Source organism: Acanthochromis polyacanthus, chromosome 13 (genome assembly GCF_021347895.1).
Source record: "Acanthochromis polyacanthus isolate Apoly-LR-REF ecotype Palm Island chromosome 13, KAUST_Apoly_ChrSc, whole genome shotgun sequence".
Classification (NCBI taxonomy): domain Eukaryota; kingdom Metazoa; phylum Chordata; class Actinopteri; family Pomacentridae; genus Acanthochromis; species Acanthochromis polyacanthus.
The window spans coordinates 9,124,337-9,149,798 of NC_067125.1; the positions used below are offsets into that span (position 1 = coordinate 9,124,337).

The following is a 25,462-nucleotide window of genomic DNA, read 5'->3' on the forward strand; positions in this document are numbered from 1 at the left end:
GTAGCAGCTGTATTTACTACTTGATAAGTTCTTTCACTACATTCAGATCTCTTAATCTGAAGAGGTGTCGGCTTAGATGCCACATCTTATCACTTCGTTCTTGGACTTTCTTTTTTCCCCGTCAGGTTTCCCACCATCACCCATCACTCGCTTGCCCTATTGGTGTTTCTCTCCTCTGTCATAAGTCCTCTCATCTCTCCTCCATGTTCCTCCTTTACTTGTCCTTGGCTCTCATCTCTTCACTGATACTCTTCATCAACCATGACCTTTTTTTGCTTAGTTTTGCTGCTTTTCATCCTTCCTGCCATGTTAATGTTAAACTTATTGCTTCTGCTTTGGTATTTTTTAATTCACCAGGTGATGTACTTTAAAAAGCAGAAGCCGTTTTCCTTCTCCTGCTCAAACATCGTCATATTTGAGCTGGTGACATTCTGTTTTTTTCTGGAAAAGATTTCCACATGCTCATATTTGGTAATGTGTGTTAAACTGTGTTTTAAACTGCTTTAGTCTTTTAACATTAGACTACCATTTTATGACTCTGGCATTTTATATGTGACAGTAGTGTCATATGCTCTTTTTGCCACACCATGACCTTGACTCCTGATGCCCCAAATATCACTGAGTGCTCATCAACAATTAATGACTCTTGGTCATTTTTTTGTTGTTGTCGCTGCTGGTGTATAGACGCTTCTTTAATTTAGAGCTGAAGCGCTTAGATTGTTTTGTTGATTGATACAAAATAACTGGCAGTTACGAAATCATTTGACATTTTTCACAAAAAAGTACCAAACACTTTCTTTTTTCAGCTTCTACCATGTGAATATCCTCTGGTTTTAATTAGGTTTAAATCAATGAAAAGTGAATATTTTGAAATTTGGGACGGTAGGCTGGGTACATGTTTGAGAAGTCCCTTTTTGTCGGGCAGGGTGATCTGATGATCTTATGTTTTCTTATAACAATCCCAATTTGGCATTAGATCAGCTTTTTAGAGGATATGTACAGATCGCATCATTACATGGATAAATAACTGCAGTGTCCGAATGGTCTTACTGCATGTGAACTAGGCAAAGTTGTGATTGGTTGTGACACAACTAGGACGACCAGGACACGCTACGCATCTTGGAGGTGTAACTTGCTTTGTTCTTATTTGGCAGAAGCCAAAAAAACTAAGAAAATAGCAGCCTGAAAGAAGCATTGTTGGGTATCCTTATCTGATAGTGTGCCGACTGTGAATATAGAGAACTACTGTTTACACAAATCTTCATCGACGTTCTATTAATCCCTTAATTGATTCATTTCACCACTGCAGCCTATGTAGAAGTCTGAGGCAATTTAAGTTTCTCTGTCATATTTAAGCTATTTTCTGGTTATATTTTATTGTTTAAGTTGCTTTTCCTTCCTGCATTAATACATTTGGTAAGTAATGTAGCTTCACCTACAATATGTTGAGTTTTATGACATTACACTGCAAAAGCTCAAAGTCTTACCAAGTCTATTTGTCTTATTTTTAGTCAAAATGTTTCATCCCACTTGGTTTAATTCACTTAACAAGTGGCATTTCAGCAAGATGGAGGGACTTGTTTTAGACTTGTTTAAATGTCTTAAGCTAATCAATCTTAAAATCATCTTATTTTGAGTTGTATTTTACAAGAAAACTCAAAGTTTAATGCATCTCAAATTTGGAGATTACATGAAAGCAAAAACTTAGTTAAAAACTGCAATTTTTTTTAGCATGCCTGGCTTATTTTAAGACACCTTGACAATCCTGGTAAAATATAACTTAAAATAAGTTTTCCCAGCTAATTTTAAGATCTCAATATTCTAAATATATCTTATTTCAAGGAATCTTACCAAACCATTTTCCACTTGTTCTTATTTCAAAGTAAAAGTTCCTTGAAATAAGTTTTTTTTTTTTTTTTTAAGGGGCATTTTTTCCCAGTGTATTCCTGCTAGGGGTGTCATTGTTGTTCTGCATAGGGTTAGCTGAGCTGCACATTTGAAGTAGTAGCTTAAAAAAACATCTTGCAGTACATTGTCAGAGTTTGGCACTTTATGGTAACTCTCATGTTCCACATCTGAGTTTTAAACTTCTGAAACTACCACTACCATGAGTCTGTAGCATCTGGATTCATGTTAAAATCCCTTTGAGTGCAGAAGCTGCACATTACTTGGTGATTCTGTGCGCTCTGTAGCTGTCGATATTGATTATCCAGCTAGTTCTAATGGGCGAAAGTTTAGCAGTGCTGATGCAACTCCTCAAATCCAGTAAGAACATTCAGAAATCGAATCGGAGAGAAACAGGATGCAGAGATTTGTGAAATTCGCCTTGAGGTAAATTGACATGCTTTGTACTCAAGCAGACATATGCGCAAGTAATCATGTGGGGAAAATTGGGATTGAGCTTGTGATTCTACCCCAAAAGATGATATGATTACCCACTCCTACACTTTTGGCTTTAGAAAATTGTAACTGAAATCTTTGACTATTTTCTTACATTTCTTAGATTAAAAAAAATCAACAGCGTTTCCTTTTTTTTTTAAACTGCTGTTTGTTATCTGTATCCCTTTCACAGCTGTGGAATTAAAGTTTCCTGTTGATTAGCTGAGGGCTGCCTGTATTTAAACAATAATATACTTAGGGATATAGGCTGCATTTCGAAAATGTGAAACTATACCTCCTGTACTGTCAGGAGTTGTTGGCCTTATGGTAGCAGATGACAGTGTTGGAATGATCTGTTAATTCATCTTCCAGTTACTAACTAGTATGTCACAATGTCAGAGTGAAGACAGCCTTAGTTTATCTGCTACCATGTTTGTGTTTTTTACTGCATGTGTTATTGATAAAGAGCTTAATCAGTTGTGTGTGTGTGAAAGAGAAAGAGGAACAGCTTTCTACACAGGAGGCACAGGCAGTGCTGCCATTCAAGCACTGGGGGTAAAGTTAATTTGAAGTTTCATATTCACCAGCTGGAAGTGCCGCTCTGATGTCAGCAGCTCAGTGTGGATGCCGTTTTTATAGAGAGGCTGATGGGACCTCTTTCCTCTCTGTCCAGAAAGCCCTCTGGATGGATTCCTGCATTGTTGATGTGGCCAGAATCTATCACAATGTAGATTTTGATATTTTTTGTTTAGCAGTTTTGTAACATTTTATTGGCTGTGCATAGCAGACAAGAGCTGCAAATACATTTTCCTTTAATTGCCTTTTAATTTCTAGTCAAATGTTGTTGCATTATCAAACTAAGTGAGCAACAGGGGACTTGAAACATGTCCTCTTCACAGCGCCATGCTTTAAAACCCACACGTAATAGTGTAATAATAGACTTGGACTCTACATAAAGTGGAATATTGACTGGTTACAAATTTAGAACTGAGTGTGCATTCCAGACTTGGCTGCTGTGGTTGAATTGGGGACGTCTGTTTATGTCATTCTATGTGTTAGAGACTAATTGGTCTCTGTGAATCTGGAATGCTATCTAGAACATAATTAAATCTAAAGCTATTTTTTTCTCATCACACTTTTCTCCTCTGCTTCTCCTGATCCTCACAAATCACGTTTCTCCAGTATTTCCACACCAACTGTGAATGCCTGAGTATATTCCAGCGAAATCTGTGTGTGCATGAGCACTCGGGGCTTTTATTTTGCGTGTATGCTAGAGATTCATAAATGTCAACTAAATGATCGATAGCCTCTGTGACTACAATCTCTTTCTGTGAATGCATTATGCTGTATGATAACGAGACCCCTCATCTGTCCTCAAATGACTCCATGCGTCATCTTTGGAGGTATAAATTAATTAAAATGGAAATGGAGAGCTTGTCTGTCTTCATGGGCTGTAGTCATGAGATAGTGTTCTGCAAATGACTGTCTGCCAGTAAGTGCTTCATGTTGAGAGCATTCGGTCTTGTGTGTTGTTGTCAGAGCTGTTGCCCATTCATCATGTTGTGGTCTGACACATTTTTTTCTTGCTTCCACTCTCACCTCTCGACAATTCGCTGTGTATTTGCTTTGTGGCATTTAAACGGAAACAAGAAATGCAAAACCATAACCTGTGAAAAAGGCTTAGCTGCCATGCATCATGATCAGAGGCCAAACTAATTTAGGTCTGCCTTTTGTCAGTTAGGAAAATGTGGCTGATGGCTTTGTAAGTGGGGAGCGCTCAATGTGTGAAATGTAAATCTGTCCCTAATAGGGGTGTAATTGTACATTACGCTTGATAAGAGACTTCCTGGGTTCAGTACGCCCTTAGATCCAAGTAGTAGCTGCCACAGTAGTCTTGATATTCATGTACTCTCACTTGTGAAGCTTCTAGATTGTGGTTTTCATAACCTTTTAGCAGTGCATAAGTTATCAGCTACAGAATGCCAGTGGGGTAGACGATGTGTCATTTTCTTTAATTTTGTGAGATTGTTCACCAGCAGTATGCAGCTTCTCTGTTCATGCCGTACAGGTCAGTGGACCAGCTACAATGTGAAGCCTACTCTCAACTTCAGCACAAAATTCCTTGTCAAATAGTTGTTTTCCCACTGACTATTTTAATAAAGTTTATGTGGCCAATATAGTTCTGTTTCCAGTGTTGGTTAAAAGAGAGAAAGGCCTCATTTTGTTGTGAAGTTTAGTTGTGAAATTACAATCCTGACTTCTAAACCTATATCACACATATTTTGTTATTTTTATCCATATTTTATACTTGATGCTATACCAGTGGGTGTCTTAGGATAGATTTTTGTCTTTCTGACAGAATGCTGGCATTTCAGTGCCTTAATAGTGACAGTAAGAATTATGGCCAATTAGAAACTGTTGAATTCTGTCATTTTTCAGCATTTTTACACAGATGTTTCAGTGCACTTTTTTCATTATCCCTGCTGTACATAAAATGAACTGTAACCCTGCAGTTTGTGCACACAGCGAATCGTTGATTGAGTGTACCATTACATCCCTAATCTCTGACATAACGAAGCATCTATCTGGCAGTTTTGCTTTATAGGCAGGTAACATTGTCTCTTGTTGTGCAGACTTGTTGAGCTCTATGTATGGCTGCACAAGGTTATCAAGATGAAGTAGCCTCAAATTATGTCATCCTCCTCTGATCCTTTAATCTTTTAACTTGTTTCAACTCGTGCACACACACATCATCTGTATCTGCCTCTCCTGGTGGGTCAGTACTAGTTATTGTTCTGTACTTTCCCTGGAAAAATGGAGAGTTGTTTCGCAAGAAACTATAGGAGAGTGTGAAAAACATTAAAGAGATTGCATATAGGAAAGAGCGATAGAGGACAAGGAGTAATGTTAGTGCAGCAGATCCGGAACAGCTCGGTCATACAGGGAAACTCTGCTCCTGTGTTTGGAAGTAGCTCGAGGCTTTCAGTCTGCTTGCTGGGAAAGCTCAGCATGTTGCATTTTCTTATAGACTTATAAAATATGAATTGCATCACATTTGTTTGCTCGGTGAAGAGGGGATTGACTAACAGCGAGTAGTTACTGCATGACTTTACCGAAAGTCAACAGTAAATCTGAGCAGGTCGTCATATTAGTCAGTGGAGGATTTATCATGCTTTTCATCAAAAAGACACAACAGAAACTGCTGTTGAGTGCACAGTGTACTATTTACACGCTTTTCTCAGGAGGTAGTGAGTAATCTTTGCATTAACCAAAAAGGGCTGGTAAGGTAGATTTAATGACTGGCTGCTGTTGGACTGTGTCATCGTCTCTGCCTGTTGACCATCAGCATTCAGCCTAAAGAGAGAAAAATTACATGTCTAATTTGCTGCAATCTTTGTTTAGTTTCCAAATAGCAGTTAATGTATGAAGTGTCAAATGGATGCTATTCCCAGAAGGAGAAAACCAGATGTTTGTTCATACGTGAAATTCGCAAGTGATTGGAAAAAGTTTTTGAGAGGAATGTTCGAAGTATCGGGAAGTTCAGTTATTACTACTCCTTTGTCATTTTCCCTTTCATTTTGAACCTCTGACTGGAAGTCAGCACTGTTGATGCCATATTTCTGCTTCTGTTTCTGGCAGCGTGTTTGTCTGATGGAGAAAAAAAAAACTCAAGTCTTTTTCTTATCAAGTTTTGTAAGTCAAGCCAAGAAGAACTGCAGCTAACAATTTTCCAGGGTTCCCACACAGTATAGACAAGTGGCTTATTCTAGTTTGAGGGTAAAATTGAGCATGATGCAGTGATGGCTAGAAGTTGGGACTTTGCATGGCTATAGTAAGAGGATAGATGAGTTTCTGTGCAAATTTGCAGATCTCTACCATCTGTGCTACATTGACTTCAGGGTCCTTGAAAATTAGGCACTTTTCATGGGGGGCAATGTTCAGCAGTCCATAGCTCTCTAAACAATGTGCTTAGAGGGCTCCCCCTGTATAAGTTACAAGCCAGTCTGGTCTAGAGCAATACTAAATGGTGCCAAGACATTAATCTGTAAGATTTCTAGTATTTTTAACACCCTTAACCCTACTCGCGAGTGGTTTTTACAAATAATTTGTACATTTTGGGCAAGCCCCCCCCTGCTCTGTAAAGACTTCTCCTGAGTGTGTGTGTTGTTTCTAGGACATCACAACATGTAGGGAGCTTGGAGAAAAAATTTCAAGTCTCTGATACCCAGAAGCAGAGATATAAGAGGGGGGCATTTTGGCCTGAATTATTAAAATTTGAAAATGCCATAACTCAAACTACTGGGAGTAGATGCCTATAATTTTGCACAAAGTTTTTTTTATCATGATTAGGGCTGCAACTAACGACGCGTCGACGAGGCGTCTGAGCACGATACGTCTTCAAAAGCGGAAGTGAGCGCGCAATGCAACAGAAATCACCTTCTGACCGGAGCACGGAACACGGACGGACATCGGCGCTGCATCGTGCATATATTATGTATGCAAGATGCATAATATATTGGAAATTGACTAGTCATTCAGTGGACAAAATGTAGCAGCCTTAAGGATGTGATATGCATTTTATTTTTTCTGAGTTTATAAAGTTTGGACTTCTGACTATCATACTATACTTAATTTAATATTGCCTTGTTGTTAAATTTGGACATATTGAACAAAATATCCTGTTGTTGTTTGGAAACGCAAGACTTGAGAGCCATAATGTTGTCTTTTTGTGCCTTTCAGGAGTGTGGCTCCCCCTGGTTGAAGACAGTTTGTGTCCAGCAGCATCTCTCCATCCAGGACTCACAGCATTTTCATTGTGCCCATGAGGTAACGTCAGGATCTACCGGCCCCTCATTACCACCCTCGGTCCATCCTTTTCCCTCCCCACTGCCCCTTCCTCCCTTCGATCCACCCAGTCATGGGCCAAAAGATCTCTGGCAGCATCAAGTCAGTGGATGTACGTGGGGAGCCCTCATACCGGCCGGTGCGCCGTGAACTACGGGGCCCCGATTTCTGTCGACCCCCCAGGCTGGACTTACTGCTGGACATGCCTCCAGCCAGCACTGAGACTCAACTTCGCCACGCCTGGAACCCTGATGACCGATCACTCAATGTCTTTGTTAAAGAGGACGACAAGCTGACATTTCACCGACATCCTGTAGCACAGAGCACAGACTGTATCCGAGGCAAGGTGGGCTACACCAGGGGGCTCCATGTATGGAGGATTCATTGGCCGGCCAGACAAAGAGGCACCCATGCTGTCGTGGGAGTGGCCACTGCTGAAGCACCTTTACACTCAGTGGGCTACACAGCCCTAGTGGGCTCAGACTCTGAGTCCTGGGGCTGGGACCTGGGTCGAAACAGACTCTACCACGATGGAAAGAATCGTCCCGTTTCATCATCTGCACCTACATACCCCTGTTTCCTGGAGCCAGATGAATCATTTGTGCTTCCAGACTGTCTGACAGTAATTCTGGATATGGATGAAGGGACACTGAGCTTCATGGTAGATGGACAATACCTGGGAGTGGCTTTTAGGGGGCTAAAGGGCAAAAGACTTTATCCCATCGTCAGTGCTGTGTGGGGCCACTGTGAAGTGTCCATTCGCTACGTCAACGGACTAGATCGTGAGTGCAACACTGACCGCATACATACTAACAAAAGTTAAAGTAAAATATTTAAAAAGCAACTGTAAAGTTATCTATACACTGCTTAGTCCTCGTTAGTCTTTTGGGTGCTGGAGTCTATCCCAGCTGACTTAGAGTGAAGGCAGGGGACACCTTGGACAGATCACCAGTCTGTCACAGGACTACATATAGAGACAAACAATCACACTCACACCTGCTAACAATTTAGAGTTACCATTTAACTTCAGCATGTTCTTAGACTGTGGGAGGAAGCTGGAGAACCTAGAGAAAACCCACACATGCACAGGGAGAACATACAAAATCCATGCAGAAAGATCCCAGGCCCAGGCCGGGATGTGAACTGGGGATCTTCTAGCTGTGAGACGCCACTGTGCAGCCTATTAGTCTGTTGTGTTTTTTGTTTGTTTTTCACTACCTTTCATGCTCTTAAATTATGTTTATTAGCTGACAGGCACAAAAGATTAGTGCCATTACGTTGTATGATTTTTAAAGTACAACTTCTGTCACATTTCTTTGCATTCCCTTCACTGGCTTTACATGTCAGCTCAAACACCTGCTATTCCCTTCTGCTGTTTGTTTGCTGACATAGTGTGGAGGATTGGCACTGTATAATTTATCAAATCGCGTTAATTGGCAACATTTCGAGCAGCAGTTTCCAAAGTGAGTGTGTTTCTTCCTGATGGTACAGTGTCTTCTGATACCAGATGTTTTTATGCTTAGAATTTCTTGCCTGCACCTGTTTGACACCAAAACTGTGTTTGTCCCACAACTTTTCAGGCTAATGCCTGTTTAAGTTTAGCGCAGTCCCTCATTATTAGAACCTGTCATGCTGCTTTTTAGGGTATGTTCATGTACTGCTCTATGGTGATACCTACTTGAACTTGATTTGCAGTAAACATGCGCACACAAATTTATATATAACTGTTAACTTGCACAGCATGAAAAGTCAATAACTCATAGCTCTCTGTTTACTGAATCGCCTTTCTGATATGAATACTGTTGCCTATTTAAGTCTTCCTATTTGCATTTCTGTCACTGTATACATGTGGAGATGTGGAAAGTAGCTTTTCACAGTGTGAAATTGTTTTGTTTATGGCTTAAGTTCAAGATGGACTTAAATTAAGACCTGCTCTTTTAAGGCTGCAATGGCCCAGGGGTATGTTTTGTGCTGTGCTTTGGAGTCCAGTGGTGGAACCACAGGGGAGAGGAGGAAGAGAGAGGTAATGTTGGTCCTTGAAAAGTGAAGCGTAGTCAGTGGTATGACATTAGGTATGAGCTGTGACGAGTCATGTGTGACTAGTTGTACACAAAGTGTACTTGTTTTGAAGATAGACAGAGGAGTCTGTATCAGGCAATGGAGTCATTTTGGCAGCCTTCACCAAACTGTTAACTGTCTGGAGAAGTCAGTCATGCAATCCTTAGTGTGACTGAAATGATGTCTTTAGAGTGTAATATGTGTGAAATATGGAGGACTTTTACAATTTTAACAAGTGCATCCTGAAATATTGATGTCAATATTTTCCAAATATTTATCTCTTGCTATACATATGTATAATCTCTATAAATGTCAGGATGTAAGGTTTGATGCAAGACTGAGAAGGCTTTCCTTGCAGATATGTCATTTCACATGTTTTTCTGTTCATCAGAGGATGGAGGATGGAAACGCTGTGTACATTTGTCTGTGCTGATCTATAAAAAGCCCACAATGAGAGGCACTGCTGCTTTGTTTACCAATAGGAAACCGCTTTAACATGCTCTCCCTACTAACATGTACTGTTGCTACTCCACTTCTATCACTTTGTAGACCTCTCTCAAGCCTTCAGTTGTCCATGCAGAATAAAACAAGGAAACTGCACCCGATTCTGCTTAAAGAGTATAATCAGTTTCAGCACTGTCCCAAAGTCACCATAGAGATCAGCGTGTGTGTGTGTGTTAGCTTGCCTTTCTCAATGTTTTTTCAGTGCCTTGTCGCTCTTTTCTGTTAAATGTCACCATTCCAGCTCAAGGAGTTGTCTCAGATTGTGTAATAGCCTTCAGTTGTCCCTCCAGCTCTAGCCTGCATGTTGCACAAAGGAGGCGTTGCCGACAGTGTGGCATGGACACCGTGTCCATGGCTGCAAGCCGTGTGTGTGTGTGCTTGTGGACAGCAGACTGTTAAGGGGGAGCTTTGGAAGATGTCCCAGTGTGCCTCCGAGCTCAGCGTCTGGCCTTGCATAGTGGGAAACTTCAGGTTAGGGTGTGTGAGTATATGTGTTGAAGCAGCTTATGTAGACATGATCTAGAACAGTTGTAGTCATTTTCTACAAACGCATAATACAATACAAATGATCAGATGCTCATAATTGTTCCTTGTGTTCTATGTAATTTTCTCACCATCTTAGCCTAATTTATCACCTTATGTTGACTCTATACAGACCCCCATCATTGGGAGTATTTATACTTGTACACTAGTGTTTCAGTGTCACTCTGCAGTCTGTGATGCTGTGTTGAGGTTTTCAGTGTACTCCAAACAATGGTGTCTGAAATGGAGCGGATCGTGTTCAAGCTGGAACTAATGAAAGTTATGCAAAAATTACTTTTTTTGAAAATAATGAAACTCTGATAAGAGAGAGGATGTCGGAACAGATTCATTGTGTACAAGAATTGGTAGAGCTATGAAAATTAAATATAGCATGTTGCTACATTAGCAGAGTACAGGCCATTGCATTATGAGCAGGCCGGACACAACTGCGTTGTACGTTTCATTTTGCCAAGGAATGATCTTTTATATATCTTTTGCACTTTGCTACTGAGTGGACCACACAGTTGCAGTCTACATTGACCTAACGTGTCATTACATTTCTTGGGAGGATGCACCTTCAGACTGTAGCATAGATTCAGTGCAGAAGTATAAAGTAAGCATTTGTGTTATTCTAAGATTTACCCAGTACACGAAATACATTAAGGTACTAATATTTATTGACATCTGCAGTGACTGTGGCATTATTTCACTTAGTTTAAACTTGCACCAAGCAATATTTTTATACTGACATTGAAGTAAACACTTTTAAGTGGTTGGATAGTTTGTACTTCTTTAACACTGGGAATCAGCCCCCACCATACAGGTCAATGCTGCTTTTACAGATATATGACCTATGAAACTGTAGATGGCTGCATCCTGGTGAGAATTGCAGGAAATGTTGCTCAGTTTGTGACCAGGTTCATGTTTTCTAATATTTTTAGAAAAATAGAAAATTCTAACTCAACCTATAACATACCGTAGTTAAGACATTATTTTCCCCGTAAAATGTTTGATAATGGCCTTTAATTGCACAATATATGACAACAGGCTTGTTTTTGTTCATGATACAATATTTGTCCAGAAGCATCAGAGATCACTTTTTGTGTGTCAAAATGACAACACATTTTTCTCACTGTAGTTTCCAGTCTCTTAGGCTACAACTAAATGAAATGTCCATAACAATAAAACTTAACAGCCATGAAAGCAGGCCCTTACAGATTAGACTATTTGCCAATGATGAGTGTAATCCAAGTGTTGTTTTTTTTACTCCTGTAAGATGTTGTTAAAAGCTAAAGTTTGTTGCTTCTAGCTGTTTAGAACTATTAGCTCTGAGTTAATTACATACCTGCAGCATCAGACAGCAGCTCACATTTATGAAACAGCAGAGGTAGCCATATTTACATATAAAATTGAAATGCTAAACTATTCCTCCAAGAACATGGAGAATGGAAGTCATACTGTAACAGCCTACTTGTCTTCATGCCACACACCGAATGACAGTTTGCTTTTCTTGTTTGGGACCATTTCCTCATAGTTTATTTCAGTGCAGCATGTAAACACAGTTTGCACTGTTCCGTTTCTAACGTGTAATTCGTGTAGCATGATCAGTCTGTTTTTTACAAGACTAATGAAGCTTGGAGATGGAAAATGTTTTCCTAATGGAAATGGCTTATGATGCTAATCCATGAGCTTGAATGCAACTTCCTTTTGCTTTGTCTTTATAATCAAGATTATTCTCATATTCTTTTTCCTCATGCATTTTTGTCTGCCTTGCACAATGTATATGATATCAGTTGAGTTTGAAAGTCAAAAATGTTCAGAAGGACTTGTGTTCTGACAGAATGCACATGAGAGATCGGTGTGTATGATATCTGGTATAAAACACATCTCTGTGCGATGTGCAGAACAATGGCAGCATCAATATATATGCTTGGAGATGGCAGTGCTCCCCTATTCCCCAGTCTTGAAGAGGATTCACTTTTTGTTCACTTCCTGGGTTCTTAGTCTTTCCCTTGTCTTCTAGTCCATTCACGTTCTTTTATTTTTTCCCTCCTCCTGCTTAGACTCCTTTATTCTTCATCTCTTACTCCCTAGGAAGCAAGAAGAGATAAGCGTCCTCATACGTTCTTCTCCTGTCTGTATTGTCCCTTAATACCCCACATTAATTCAGGTTTCTCATCCATGCTGTCTTCCGCTCAACACTTCAGTCCTTTGGCCTTCAGTACCGGTGACACTTCAAAGCCAACCCGACTGAGACATGTTCTTTATCAGTTTTCATACTTCTGACTTGCTATCGTCTTTAAGTACAAAACGATGGGATTGCCGGATCCCACTGTCCTCGTCCTTCTATTCTTGGAAAGCCATATTTTTTCTCTCTACTGCAGCAGATCTTATGATGCCACAGTGGCCCCGACCAGTGTAATGGCAACAAGCTGAGCGACCCTCATTTACACCAGAGAAGAGGAAATGTTTCACACACACTACTGACATGCTTGCCCTCCCCTTTTGCAAATGAACCCTATTTGACTCCGACTCTCATTGTGTTTCGTCACCTCCTTCCCGCTCTTCTTTTTTTTCCCTACAATCTTTCTTCTTTTCCTTCTCTTCCTTTTCAGCACTAATCCTTTCTTTCAGTATTTACACACCCAATTGTGGTGGCAGGTTGCTGTGGAAACAGTTTTGCTGACTTTTTTGTGGCTAGGTGGGTGGTTAATTGTTGACTAGGAAGCTTGCTCACTAGTTTGTTGGCCAAGGGCTTGCCCTATGTAAATGAGAGAGCTTCCTCCTGCCTGTCTGCAGTTCAGAGCTGTTAGCAATATTCACAGCACAGATGCAAGCTGTGACTTAATCTTAGACCTTGCATTAATTAAGGTTGAACTGATCCACTGCTTTACAGATTTCTAGTTTGGATGAAAAATCACTTAGTCAGTGTTGTTATGGTTGTTAGAAATTACGTCATGTTTTGGTAGATCGTTTTATTATCAGTATTGGTGACTAAAATGGCCCATTATGATCAAATAACAGGTTAAAATGATCCTGTTCAGTCTCATCCAACCCTCTTGGCTGGATGAGACTGGATTATTATCCCCTGCCTCCACGAAGTGGAAAAGGGGGATATAGGTTTGGCCTCCGTCCGTCCGAGATGAAGGGGACAGCTTTTCTCGGAAACTATTACAGCTAGGATTATGAAATTTAGTGTGTAGCTTCACACCATGGACACCTTGATCAAGTTCGAAAATGAGACCTGTGCGATAATATTTAACAGAGTTATGGCCCTTGATCACTATTTTGGATATAGACTCATAGACATCACATGTGGCGGGGGATATTGATGACTATGTCGTCTTGTTTTTGAAGTAAAAACAACATGACTGGAGTCCTTGGTCTGCACTCATGTTTAGCTGAGGCTACGTCCACGCTAATGTGTTTTCAATTTAAAGTGCACACCTTCTGCTGTGTTTGTTGAATGTCTGTAGTACTACTGCACTTTAGGACCATTCCAAGCAAGACTTTTGGAAACAATAATGCATTTTAGTTTTCTGTTTGGTCTTAACTGTCTTTCCGTGTCCCTCCATGATTCATCACGCTCCTATCATGTGACCATGATTACAGAGACACTGGCCTTGACTAGCAGTGGTTAATTCAACATGCATAACAAATTACAGGCAATACTGACCTTGTTGTCTCTGCTAACACGTGCTGTGCATTTAGAGAAATCTCTGGTCTTATTTTCATCAGTTTCTGTTCTTCGTCTGTAGTATTCTATCAGCCGCCTGCTTCAGTGTACGTGAATGGTCATGCGATATTCATTTTTAGGTGTGTTAGTGTGGATGCAGAATATTTCTGATGGTCAGAGCATTTTCTCAACTGTTGTCCAGAATTTCAGTTTCAGAGCACTCAGTACAGGGACAGATTTAATGATGCGGGGGCTGCAAACCCTGTCCTTCCTTATTTTCACTGTTCTCTAACTGAATGTTCGCCGTGGTAGATAAAGTGCTTAAAACTTTTTTCTAAAGTCAAATGATTAATAGCACACAGTCCAAATACTGTCAAGCTAAAGGTCCGGCATTCAACAAGCGAAGCAGTACAAGTAAAGCATGGAAGAGAAAAGATTTAGCAATAATTTAGCAATGAAAATATAAAGCATTGTTTATTCTGTTTTGTTTCCTCTTTAAAAATGTCCCAGAATAAACATTAATAGTCCTGTTAAAGAACCGGGTAAATACGCAGCATTGGTTTGAGTAGTAGTCCAGTTTTAAATTTTAAAGATGACATCCCTGCGTATTAGTGCTGCTGTAGCCTGAGTGCTGATCGTACGATGAACCCTAGAGACGGATTTGTGGGGAAGTCTCTCAACTTGTGCTTTGACAGTAGACTCAAAGACTAGGCCTCTCCTTTTTTATTTATTACTACGATTGAGTGTTATTTACTACGACATTCAGCAGAATGTTTTCACACATCAGTTGTCAAAGACGCATAGTTACTGAGTGACTGCAGTTAGATCATGAGTGATGTGATGCCTGAACTGCTCCGGTCCCCTCATCGGCTTTCGACATAAAGATGGATGACATTTCACCACTGCTTCTCACTGTACACACGTGAATGCTAAATCTTAAGATAGTAGTGCCCATTACTGCAATATTATGACTTCACCTCTGGGGAGCTTTCATGCCATCCATCTTTATGCACAGTCTATGGGTTCAGCCCAATATGAATGCATGCAGCCACTGTAGTATTATCTGCAGTAAACCCATCACCCATGTTGTTCCTACCTTACAAATGTTCTTGCTAGAAAATAGAATAATACCAAAATGGATTCAAAATGATATTGACATGCGAAATTCATCACTTTCTGGATTGAACATTGTGGGTATGTGGCATGTGCTGTAATCAGTGGGCTAACAGATTGCTCCCAAATTCCCTTGTGGAGTGAACATGATTGTGTTTCCTGTTCTGGTAACTGTCTCAGTCTAAACAGTCTTATGCTGCAGGTATATTTCATATAGTTTAATGCTCGAATGGCAAATCTTTAATCATAGTATTAGAGTGAAAATGATTTTTTTTTCTGCCTGTATTGATGTCAAACCGGTTATAAACCTTTATTTGATTATATCTACATTCAGTAATGACACATCGGTATTTTGTGCAGCTAAGTGGCTTTTAAGAAGTTCACCCTATGTAGCTAATTGCAAATAAACCTTCACTTTTGCATGGTTAGGAATTTGATTTGCTGCTCTAACAGCAAAATTAACCAGGTGAATTAAAGTAATCTGTGGAAAAACTGAAACATTCAATGTAATCGCGAATTCAAAGCAGCTAACTTGGCTATCCACCTGCAAAGAACAGTAGCCAGAGTTTCATTTGTGTAATCCTTTAACTTCCAGTAAAAACTGTTGGGTAAAAATGTGATGTTCCACCTGTTATTTATCAGGGCAGCCAGTCTTCATTTGTGCTCATTTGGCTGTGCTTCTATTCAATGAGAGCTGTTTGTTGTCTGAACAAGGGCTGATGATTCATCCATTTCCTGTCAGAATTTAATCTGTTTTGATGTACTCAATCGACAGGCTTGGTTTTGGTACACTGGTGATAAAAGGCCAGTGCCAGGCAGCTCATGAAAAACGGTGATTGAAAGAAGGTCTAGTTTGTCATTGGCAAGATTATACCATTTTTCTGCTTATTTTTCAAGACTTGTTGGATTTATTTTGTACAGCTTGTCACACTGTAATGAAGTACTCAGGGTTGATTTTGTTCCAGAATTAACAAGTGAACAAAAATCATGAAATTTCTTTGAACAACATGCCCAGTGTGACTAAACGGCAGTGAGTGTGTTTTACTTAGTAAGACAGTTAAGAGCAGATAAATCACGAAGAAGTAGTTGAGCTGGGAAAGCAAGAGTAAAACTGAAAGGAAAATCATTAATATTCATTTTTCATGAAATTGGTCAATTCAGCGCTTAGTTTCTTTTAAAAACTTGTTGAACTCCAGCCAAAAAAACGATCATTTCCTCATCGCCAGTATTTATATGTAAACATGGTCACATGGAATATGCATGCTTTTGTGTATAATCTGTGTGTAGGCTGTTTGTAAACTCATTCCAGTATTTCCGTGGTCCTCTTAATGACCTTGTCAGTTTAGCTGCCATTTCCAGAGCAGAGTGAGGAGGCACCAGGAGGAGATCAAATTGATGGCAGTCCATGCTTCTGTCTGGAGCTCACTAGCCTGTCTGTTTGAGGTAATAAGAAGTCAGAAGCCGATGGGAATTCTTTGGCTGACAGTATCTGACTAGTTCAGCGAGCAATTGGTTTCCGCTCTGAGTGGATTATTCAATTTGAACACTTGCGTTTCCAATTAGGTATGGAGCGACTGTTTGCACCGTTGTACCCGCCCTCCTGCCCACCTCCCTGTTCTGCTCCAGTTTTTTCCCCATCTCCTGCACCACTGATCTGATTCTGTCCATTCCTAAATATATTCTTCTCCTCCATGTTTTCACCTTTGACCTGTCGGTGAACAACATCTTGGGTCTGGAGATGTGTCCACACCTTATGGGTAATGCATTTAGACACATAGACCCATCATCCCAAATCTAGGGCAGACAACCCCAATAGTTTTATGCAAAACTATGAGATAAGTATTGCTGGAAGTCTACACCCACGTCTGTTACTGCAGCACATCTTTCATACTGAAGGACGAGGAGGAGGTAAAGACACAGTAAATTGGAACACGTGCCAAAAAGATGGACCAGTCCTGCCCCTTATTCCAAAGTAGGACATAACTGGGCCGTGTTGTCTTGCAAAGTGGTCTGATGGTTGTACAGTGCACTCATAACCACAGAGATACACTGGACTGCAGGCATGAAGGTGCAAGAGGCTGGAGGAGCTATCACCAGTTGCTTATAAGCCATGTCACCTCGGTGAGGGCAGACAAACTGACGCACCGTCATCCTAAAACTTACCTCCCCTTCATCCACTTTGTTCTTGGTGAAGAGTTAGGTAGGTGTGCGCGTCTGCCAGCCTGGAGGGCCTCTGTAGTCCAGCGGTGCATCAGCCACTTGGTCTTCCTAAGCCACACTTTCCCACACTCCATCTCCTCTTTAGTACACCATAAATCTGTCAGGAGCTGGTCTCTGGCCATTACAAGAAAGACATGAGTGCTGGAGAGGAAAAAGAAAAGGGCATATATAGACAGGTACATGACAGATTGGAAGAAGGAGGAGAGATGAAGAATGTGCAAGAAGCTTCATTCTTCACCTAACTGAAATGTTTGTGAGTAACTGGCATGGATTAATTATTAAACCTGTCTGTTAATTCTGAGTCAGTCAGGGTTTCCAACATGAAGGATGACATGCAGGTTGCTCTAAATAGGCTCGAGCTTCACTTTCAACTTTGGTCATAATATGGACTTGAAGTAACATTTAATTTAAATATGATGAAATTGTTAAGGCCAATGGTTTTTTTCCGGACCCAAATGTGGAACGCAGAGTTGGTCGCCCAGTTGAAAAGGTTTTGTTGTGGAAAGAAGACCGAGGACAGAATAAAGACATGAGCAGACTGTTGCTGTTGAGTGGCCACTGTGAGAATGTTGGATAGTGTGGCACTTGATGGATGGTGACTCTGAGCGTGGCATGGTGTGTGGGTGACTGGTCATCTAGAGATGGAGCTGGTAAATGTGGCGTCTGACGCAGTGAGTTGCAGGCTGGAGCTTGGTATTGGGAGGCACAAGGGAGATTAGACTGGGAGCTCAACAGTAGGAAGCACATTCAATAAGCAGAGTCTGCCTAGTGATACTGCCACGGAAGCAGGCAGAACAATCTGGAAAGGAGTGAAGTGATGAGCTTGGGTTTAAGTCCTGCACCTGGTGATTAGTGTACGATTCTCAGATGTATCGGGTGATTGCTTGCATAGAACACGTGGCCATGCTCAGACCCAGCCATACATGCATAAACACTAAAGAGAACAAGTGAGAGACAAAAGGAGTGGGAGAAAATAGTAGAAACACAAGCAACGGGGAACAGAAATGATGGCACTTTGAAAGAGATAAACAGCTTTGTAAATAATTGTTGGACCACTTGTTAGTTTGTTCACAAAGTCTACACAGCAGGTCTTCAGCAGTGAGGATTTTGTGTGCATTTCATCATAGTGGTTGAATAATTACAGCATCTTCTGGAAGTCATTGATGAAATCATAATTCAATACATGCAGTGAGTTTTTTTAAATATATATATTAAAAATTCCCACTGGGTGACTGAAAACATTGGTGAGAGGACAGCCATAATTGTTTAAATTGTTTGTATGTCAGCTTGGTAGAGTTATCTTGGAAAGACAAAAATACTCCTATGGAATATGAACAAATTAGATAATTTACTACTACTGTAATTATATAAACTTTACACGTGTACATTTTATTATGAATTTGTTGGCAAATTAATAACCAATGTCTGCACATCAGGTGTGAGCTTGGGGATGCAGTGGAATTGCACTGAAGTCTCAGTTAACTGCTTCTCCTTACTATGTTTACGTACGAACAGAACTCGCCTGGAATTGCCTTTTCACCACAACCCGGAACATTTATCAGTGATGAAGTCAACCGCACCATTTGACGGACAGTGTGTACCTCCTGTTGGTGCTCATCAGCAGTGTCTGACAGGACCATTTGTCGCCCCAGGCAACCCTTACCATGGAGACCGACTTGTACCAGCAGCGATTGGCTGGTTTTCAGCAAGTTTGTAGAATCGTCACGTCACCACCTCCCTGAGGAGAGCGCTGACAGACAGTAATGCTGCTGTCTGTGGCGGCATAACACAAGTGTGGTAATTTACGTGTTTCTTGTTAATAATTCAGACATATGTGACGGCACGCTTGGAGAAAATAATTCTAATATTGATGTACGTTAAAATAAGATATGGTAAACATGCTCATCATTGTGCGTAATTCTTTCTAGTGCAATTAAAGCAGTGTTATTTTGACTGTAACACAGAGAAATGTGCCGTTATCTCCTCCTTTTATGGATCTCCTGTGATAAAGCTACTTATCTCGTAGAACAAGTGCAAATGCAACATCTTCAGTTTTTTTTTCTCCATCGGAGCAGTTTGTGCCATTTTATACTAAACAGTGGGATTTTGTTAAACACTTAAATTGGCAGCAATACAGGCAGCACTTCTAAAACACAATGCAGTGCGTGTAACACATGTGCATCTGTGACTATACACTCCCAGTGCCACACATCGGTAATGTGAAGAGCTAGTTACTATGGAAACTGTCCATATGCTGGGCCTATGCTGGTGATGGCAAACTGATTGATGGGTGGTGTTAGACCAAATAGATTGTGCATCCACCTCTGATTGTTGGTACCACAGAGGCTCCACATGCTCTGTGTGATCCTACGGTTCCTTGTTTACCAGAGCGGAGTTCAGTCGGTCACAAGGTGCAGGCTGAATGGAGATGTGATACGAGTCTTAGTTTGTAATCTCGTAAGCTGGCACGCTAAAGCACGGGCCTGCGTTTGCAGATGGAGGTTAAAAAGATGCTGGAGGGATGTGATGTGATTGTCCTGCCAAATATTTCTCTAGCTGCTGTGAAGGATTATCAGCTGTACAGTCTCATTGTACACACCACTGCACATTGTCTATATTCAGAGTTCATTCAACTTGTCTTTGTGATTTGAGCTTGTTTATTTGGCTGCAAATGAATCCACACTCTGCTACATGTCCCCAAGGCGCTCTTTCAAAGACTTTTCATTAAGCCCGTGACAGTCAAAAAGATCCAGATAGCTGTGCTCCATTCCTGTACACCACGTTCACTGCTGGATTTCATCATTTCCCTTAAGTGCTGTTTCAAAAGTTCAGTTTCGTGCAAATAACATAACAAAGGGAAGCATGAAGACCGATTTACTGTTGGGAAGTTCATCCTCTTTAATTCTTACAGACAATTTAAGTGCGGCAATCAGCTTTTAATTAGAATCTTGGTCAATGTTTATCTGATTCTTGTCTGATTCTCGCTCTAGACAAGCTCCAGTTTGCTTTTAGCTGTGCTCATCAGTCAGTGGTCATGCAGCAGTTCAAGCCTGGAGGAATGCCTGAGGTGTGTTGACGGGGTTGGTCTCCTCTGGTTCTGTGAACACTCTTCAGATGAGATGACATGAATTCACTTCATACTTGTTTGGTGGGGGGTCACAGTTTGTGGTATTGCGGTGGACTTTTAATAGAAACAGCTCTATCAGTCACAGAAGAGACTTGTTTGGATTTGTGTGTATATAGAAGTGTGAGACTTGGGTTGTAAACAACTCCTTCCCCTGCAGTCAGAAACATAGTTTGTTCAAATTATGGGCTGGAACAGCATTTTCACTGATACTGAAGTGTTGAAACAAGTTTACAAAGAAGACTCAGGCACGTCGGGGGGCCACACAACGCTGTAGAAGAGCAGCTGAGAGCAAACTGAACAGATGCAGAGTCACACATTTGTAGACATGATACCATGATTTATTGATACTAGAGTTTCAGGGCCCAGTATGCGTCTTCATTGTGAACATGTTCGCTCTGTCAGTGAACTATAGACCCAAAGCTCTAAGTGTATACAACTCGATGCAGCTGGAGTCTTCTGGGATTCCCAAGATCACGATCACAAGGGAAGTCATTTTGTTGTATTTGTAGACCAGTCAGCATCCTATGAGAATCTACTAGCTACAGACACGTTTTAGGTGTGAGTTAGTCTGTGATAGACGGTGATAGACAGATGGTCAAAAAGTATTTATTGGAAATGCCTGCCCTTCCTCAAACTGGTTCCAATGACAGCCTCCTTTGTGTAACAAACCGTCTGCTATGTCCGTTTTTATAAGTGTGTGAGATAATTGTGTTGTTAATATCTGTAACATTGATGTAGACCTTCCCAAGGTGTTTTCACAATATCCAAATTCAGACTTTGACATGATACCTGCCTAAATATATATATATTCCGAAACAATACCACAGCAAAAACCTAAAACAAACAAAATAATTTGTGATAGATGGCAGCACTTACCACATTTTTGGTCAATTAACTAAAACAACTTGCAAGTCAGTGGAAGATATAAATAGAAGCCATAAAAAGGAGGAATTTCTGTACAAATATTGCATTTTCATACCCATAACTAAAGGAACACATCGTTAAGATTAGAATTTTTCACATTTACGTCTCTCTACCTTCACATGCCAAACTCCTGCTCGTTAAAGATGTGCTTGCAGAGATTCACGCAACAATGCTTCAGTTTGTTTATAACTTCTGTTGTTGATCTGTATACCTGTGCTCCATCAAAGAAGTAAATAATGTTATCTTCTTTGCTCATTGAATCCTCGGAACAGATCAGCTTACCTGATGGAAACATGCTTTTCTAAATTGGACATATTAGCTCCCTCAGTCTGTACACATAAAACGTCTTTTGCAGTTGAGGTTTGTGCTGAATATCTCTCACTGTAGGCAAAATAATATATTTGAAGACAGGTTTTTTTTATCACCATGAAGGGCGAAGTGCTCTGAGAAGAAAAAACTTTGATTTTCCGCTATATACCTCTAGAGAGGGACAGCAGAGCTCTGACTGCCCTGCTGTTTCACATAGAGGTCACTCACAAGAAATACGTGTTCTATTAGAACACTTTCATTCTATGTGTATCAGTACTAATAAAAAAGAAAAGCACTCAGAGGGCACAGTACTCCACCAGGGATGCTCAGTCGTATCATTTGGGATAGATGAAATCTTTCATAAAAATGACAATGTGCTGAGCGCAGACATGTGTTATACATGTGTACATTACCTACGGATACCCAATCATGTGACCTAAATATGTAGCAGGCAGCGGGACTTGATGGGACTCAGAAACACCCCCATAATTTAATCAGTTGTTCCTTGTATGATTTCTGACAGATAAGTCCCGACAAGTCCACAGCGGTGAATTTAAAGTGGGATCACAATCAGCAGGCAGCTGATGTAGTGTTCACTTATTGTCATAGTTACAGTGACGTTGTGCTGCTATCTCGCAGTGATACAGAAATCTTTAACAAATCTGTGGATCCAGACTATAAGCCACATCACTGCCAAAATCTAATCACTTGGTCCTTGTGTCATTTTTGACCTTCACTGAAAATTTCATCCAAATACACCAGTCTGTTTTTCAGCAGCGTTGCTAACAGAAAGACAGACGAACCGACGTACACCGATCGTCACAAAACTCCACCTCAGTCCTTGGTGGAGCAATAAGAAATGGTATCATTTTAAACAGTAGGATATGGCAATACCTTTCTAGAATCGGCATTAGGGACGCAGATTTTAAACGTTTTACTTTACAGAAAGTCAAAGGCTCTGTCAATAAATAATTGATCAATTGATGAAGGAATTAAGTTCAGTGGGCGTTATTCCACATGCCGGTAGACTTAATGTTAACCACCGTGATGAGGCATGTGCTGCAGAAGTGACTCAGTTACATTAGCCACTCGGCTGCAAGAACACTGTCCTAGTAGGCTGTGATTACTCATGTGCTCCCCTCGTTTTCTACCTTATTACTTGATATATTTTTCTTCAGTTAAGTTACACATCAACACCCTAATTGGTATACAGTGCAACACTACCCTGCAGGTCAGGCTAGTTCACAGAAGTAGGAGAAACTTTCTTTTCAATCTTCATGCTGTCATCTGGGGTGCGTATTATTATGTTTGTATGCAAGTGTGAAAGCCTCTCCTCGTGTCCTTCACACAGTGTGGAAGTGGACTCGGAGCAGCAGGAATTCTGCTCCAGCAGATGGTGCTTCCAGGTGGAGCAGCTTGACATCCGTAAAGGGGCAGCAGTTAAGAGTCTGTCTGTCTGACATACACAGACATCACTTGCCTTTCAAAATCGGTGGGAGGGAATGTTGGCAGGTTCTGCTTACACGCATTGTCAAGAGTGATGACACGTGTACACATTCAGTATTTTAATATTGTTAGGTGTGGCGTCTCGTTCCGCTCACACGTGTGTATGTGGTAATGCAATTAAAGTAGCCGTGAATTAAATCCGCTGCTGAAAAATGAACTTGTTGACTGCTTTAGCACCGCTTATGATGAAACTGATGTGAAAACCTATCAGGAGGTTCACTCCCTCAGGCTCATGATAGTCATTAAGGCTTCAGCTGCAGACTGAGTTTTAACATCCATCAGTGATGCTGCTAAAAAAGTAAACTAACCCTTCTCTCGCTGTGGGTGCCAAATGTTGCACGATATTGCTCCCTCTAAATATGCTGTGATTTCTGAATGAAACTGTAAAGAACATTAAGTATGTGTAAATACTTGAAGCCAGAAACGATGTGTATTCCGTGTCTGAGAGGGGGTGAGGTAAGATTGAGAGGGTCAGCTTGGACTTGTTTTGGACTCGGTTTGGACTCTAACCATGCCTCTCCTCTCTCTAATCCCTCGCAGCGGAGCCCCTCCCCCTCATGGACCTGTGCAGACGAGTAGCTCGACTGGCTCTGGGTAGAGAGCGCATCCATCACATCGACACACTCCCACTGCCGCAGACTCTCAAGAACTACCTCCAGTACCAGTGACCACACACACACACACCCACGCATAGAAAGAAAGAATTCAATTGAGGCCCATTTGCTGTAATGATAACCAGCCTCCCAACTTCATCACCACCACCAGACATCCGCTGAGGATGCAGGCGATGACACGGACTACGAACAGGTGGTTTAGATGACGCTGCAAAGGGTTTTGTTTACACCAGTCGGGGTTTTTTTTTCCATTTAGGATGTTTTTATTTTCTGTTTTTTCCTGTTTTTTTTTTTTTCCTTTTGTTCTTATTGCTGACTTCTGCCTTTCTCCTGGACAGATGACTCGAGGAGCTATTTAATGAAATGAAGAGAGTGAGCGATTTACAAGAGCATGTTTCGATCCGGTTTCCTGCTAATCACATAGACGGAGTCAGAGCACATGTCCTGAGTTAGGAAAGCCTTAAATGCTGTTTTTTGTTTTTTTTGGGCAACAGTTTACCCAGACATCTGTTCCACACAGACTCTGTGGAAGCCTCTCGGAAACATGTTGGTATTTATATTTATATTCCCAACAGCACAGCAGGCTCTGTGGAGACAACAATCTCTGCTAGCCACAGGAGAAAGAGAGACCGAGTGAGTAGGCAATGAGAGAGAGGGAGTTCTATTTTTGTTGTTGTGTACAAACTGCAGCACACATTGATCATATATATATATATATATATAAACACAGCGGATGCCTGTGTTATGAGTGTATAGAAACAAAGTCTGCGCTGTCTGCAGCAAGAAGACAACTCAATGAGAAGCAGGGAGCTAGCACATACAGACTTGGAAACACAGCATCTCCAGCCTAGTTTTAAAACCCTCCTCCTCTCTGCATCCGGCTTTTCTCTCTCTCTCTCGATCTCTCTCTCTCTCGATCTCAATGATTCTTGATCGCTCGTTCCAGTTTGATTTAAGCCCCCATCAGGCTTAGTGAACTGGAAGGACCACGGCCGCTGTTCGTCGGCTCTCCAGCTCCTGTAACGCTGATAGAGATTGATCCGAAGGTGAAGCTGTGTCTTCGACTGCTAATGTGCCTGCTCTGCGACAGCACACACAGGAAAAGAAAAAAGCACACAACACTTCTGTCATAGCAGAAGACACTTCTTTCCTCCCCCAAAGTTTTAAATGCTGCTTTTCTGTCTTTTTCTTCCAACGTCTTACCGTCGGTTTTTATTCCCGATTTACTTTTGAAAATGATGGTCTTATGTTGAGATTTCCTTTAATGTTTTCTTTTTTATGGATTTTGAGATTTGTCTGCGGGACAGGATGTCTCGCATGTATAGGTGGAAGAATGTGCTGCCATGAAAATCTTTTAAATGTGAATAAGAATAAACTCAGCTAAACTAACCGTGCCTCGCTGTCTGCTCTTTGACTGTCAAGTTCAGAACAGTTGTTTTAACTCAAAGTTGTGCTGACTCTAAGTCGCTATACATTAAACCTGTAAAAACTCATCTCTATCAAAGTTACTTATTTAGAACATTTTTCCCTGAAAAGTATTCCTTCATGCCTTAAAATGGCTTAGATGCAACTACACTGTGGAGTCTGGACACAGGAAATCTCATTATCTATCATTTCTTTTGCCTCCACGGGTTAAATATAAAGAAGAAAGAGTTGAACTGGTAC

The 25,462-nt window shown here is 40.9% G+C and overlaps 1 protein-coding gene across 3 annotated transcripts in view; it reads left to right on the forward strand.

Moving 5' to 3' along the window:
- Positions 1 to 25,186, forward strand: part of LOC110955489 (SPRY domain-containing SOCS box protein 4) — a 52,109-nt gene extending 26,923 nt beyond the window's left edge. For all 3 annotated transcript variants that reach the window (XM_051958077.1, XM_022200504.2, XM_022200505.2), the window contains 2 exons: positions 7,120 to 8,006; positions 23,724 to 25,186. In XM_051958077.1, the coding sequence (XP_051814037.1) occupies positions 7,298 to 8,006; positions 23,724 to 23,851 (837 nt within the window). In that variant the 5' untranslated portion in view covers positions 7,120 to 7,297 and the 3' untranslated portion in view covers positions 23,852 to 25,186. The remainder of the gene's footprint in view (positions 1 to 7,119; positions 8,007 to 23,723) is intronic.
- The last annotated feature ends 276 nt before the right edge of the window (positions 25,187 to 25,462 follow it).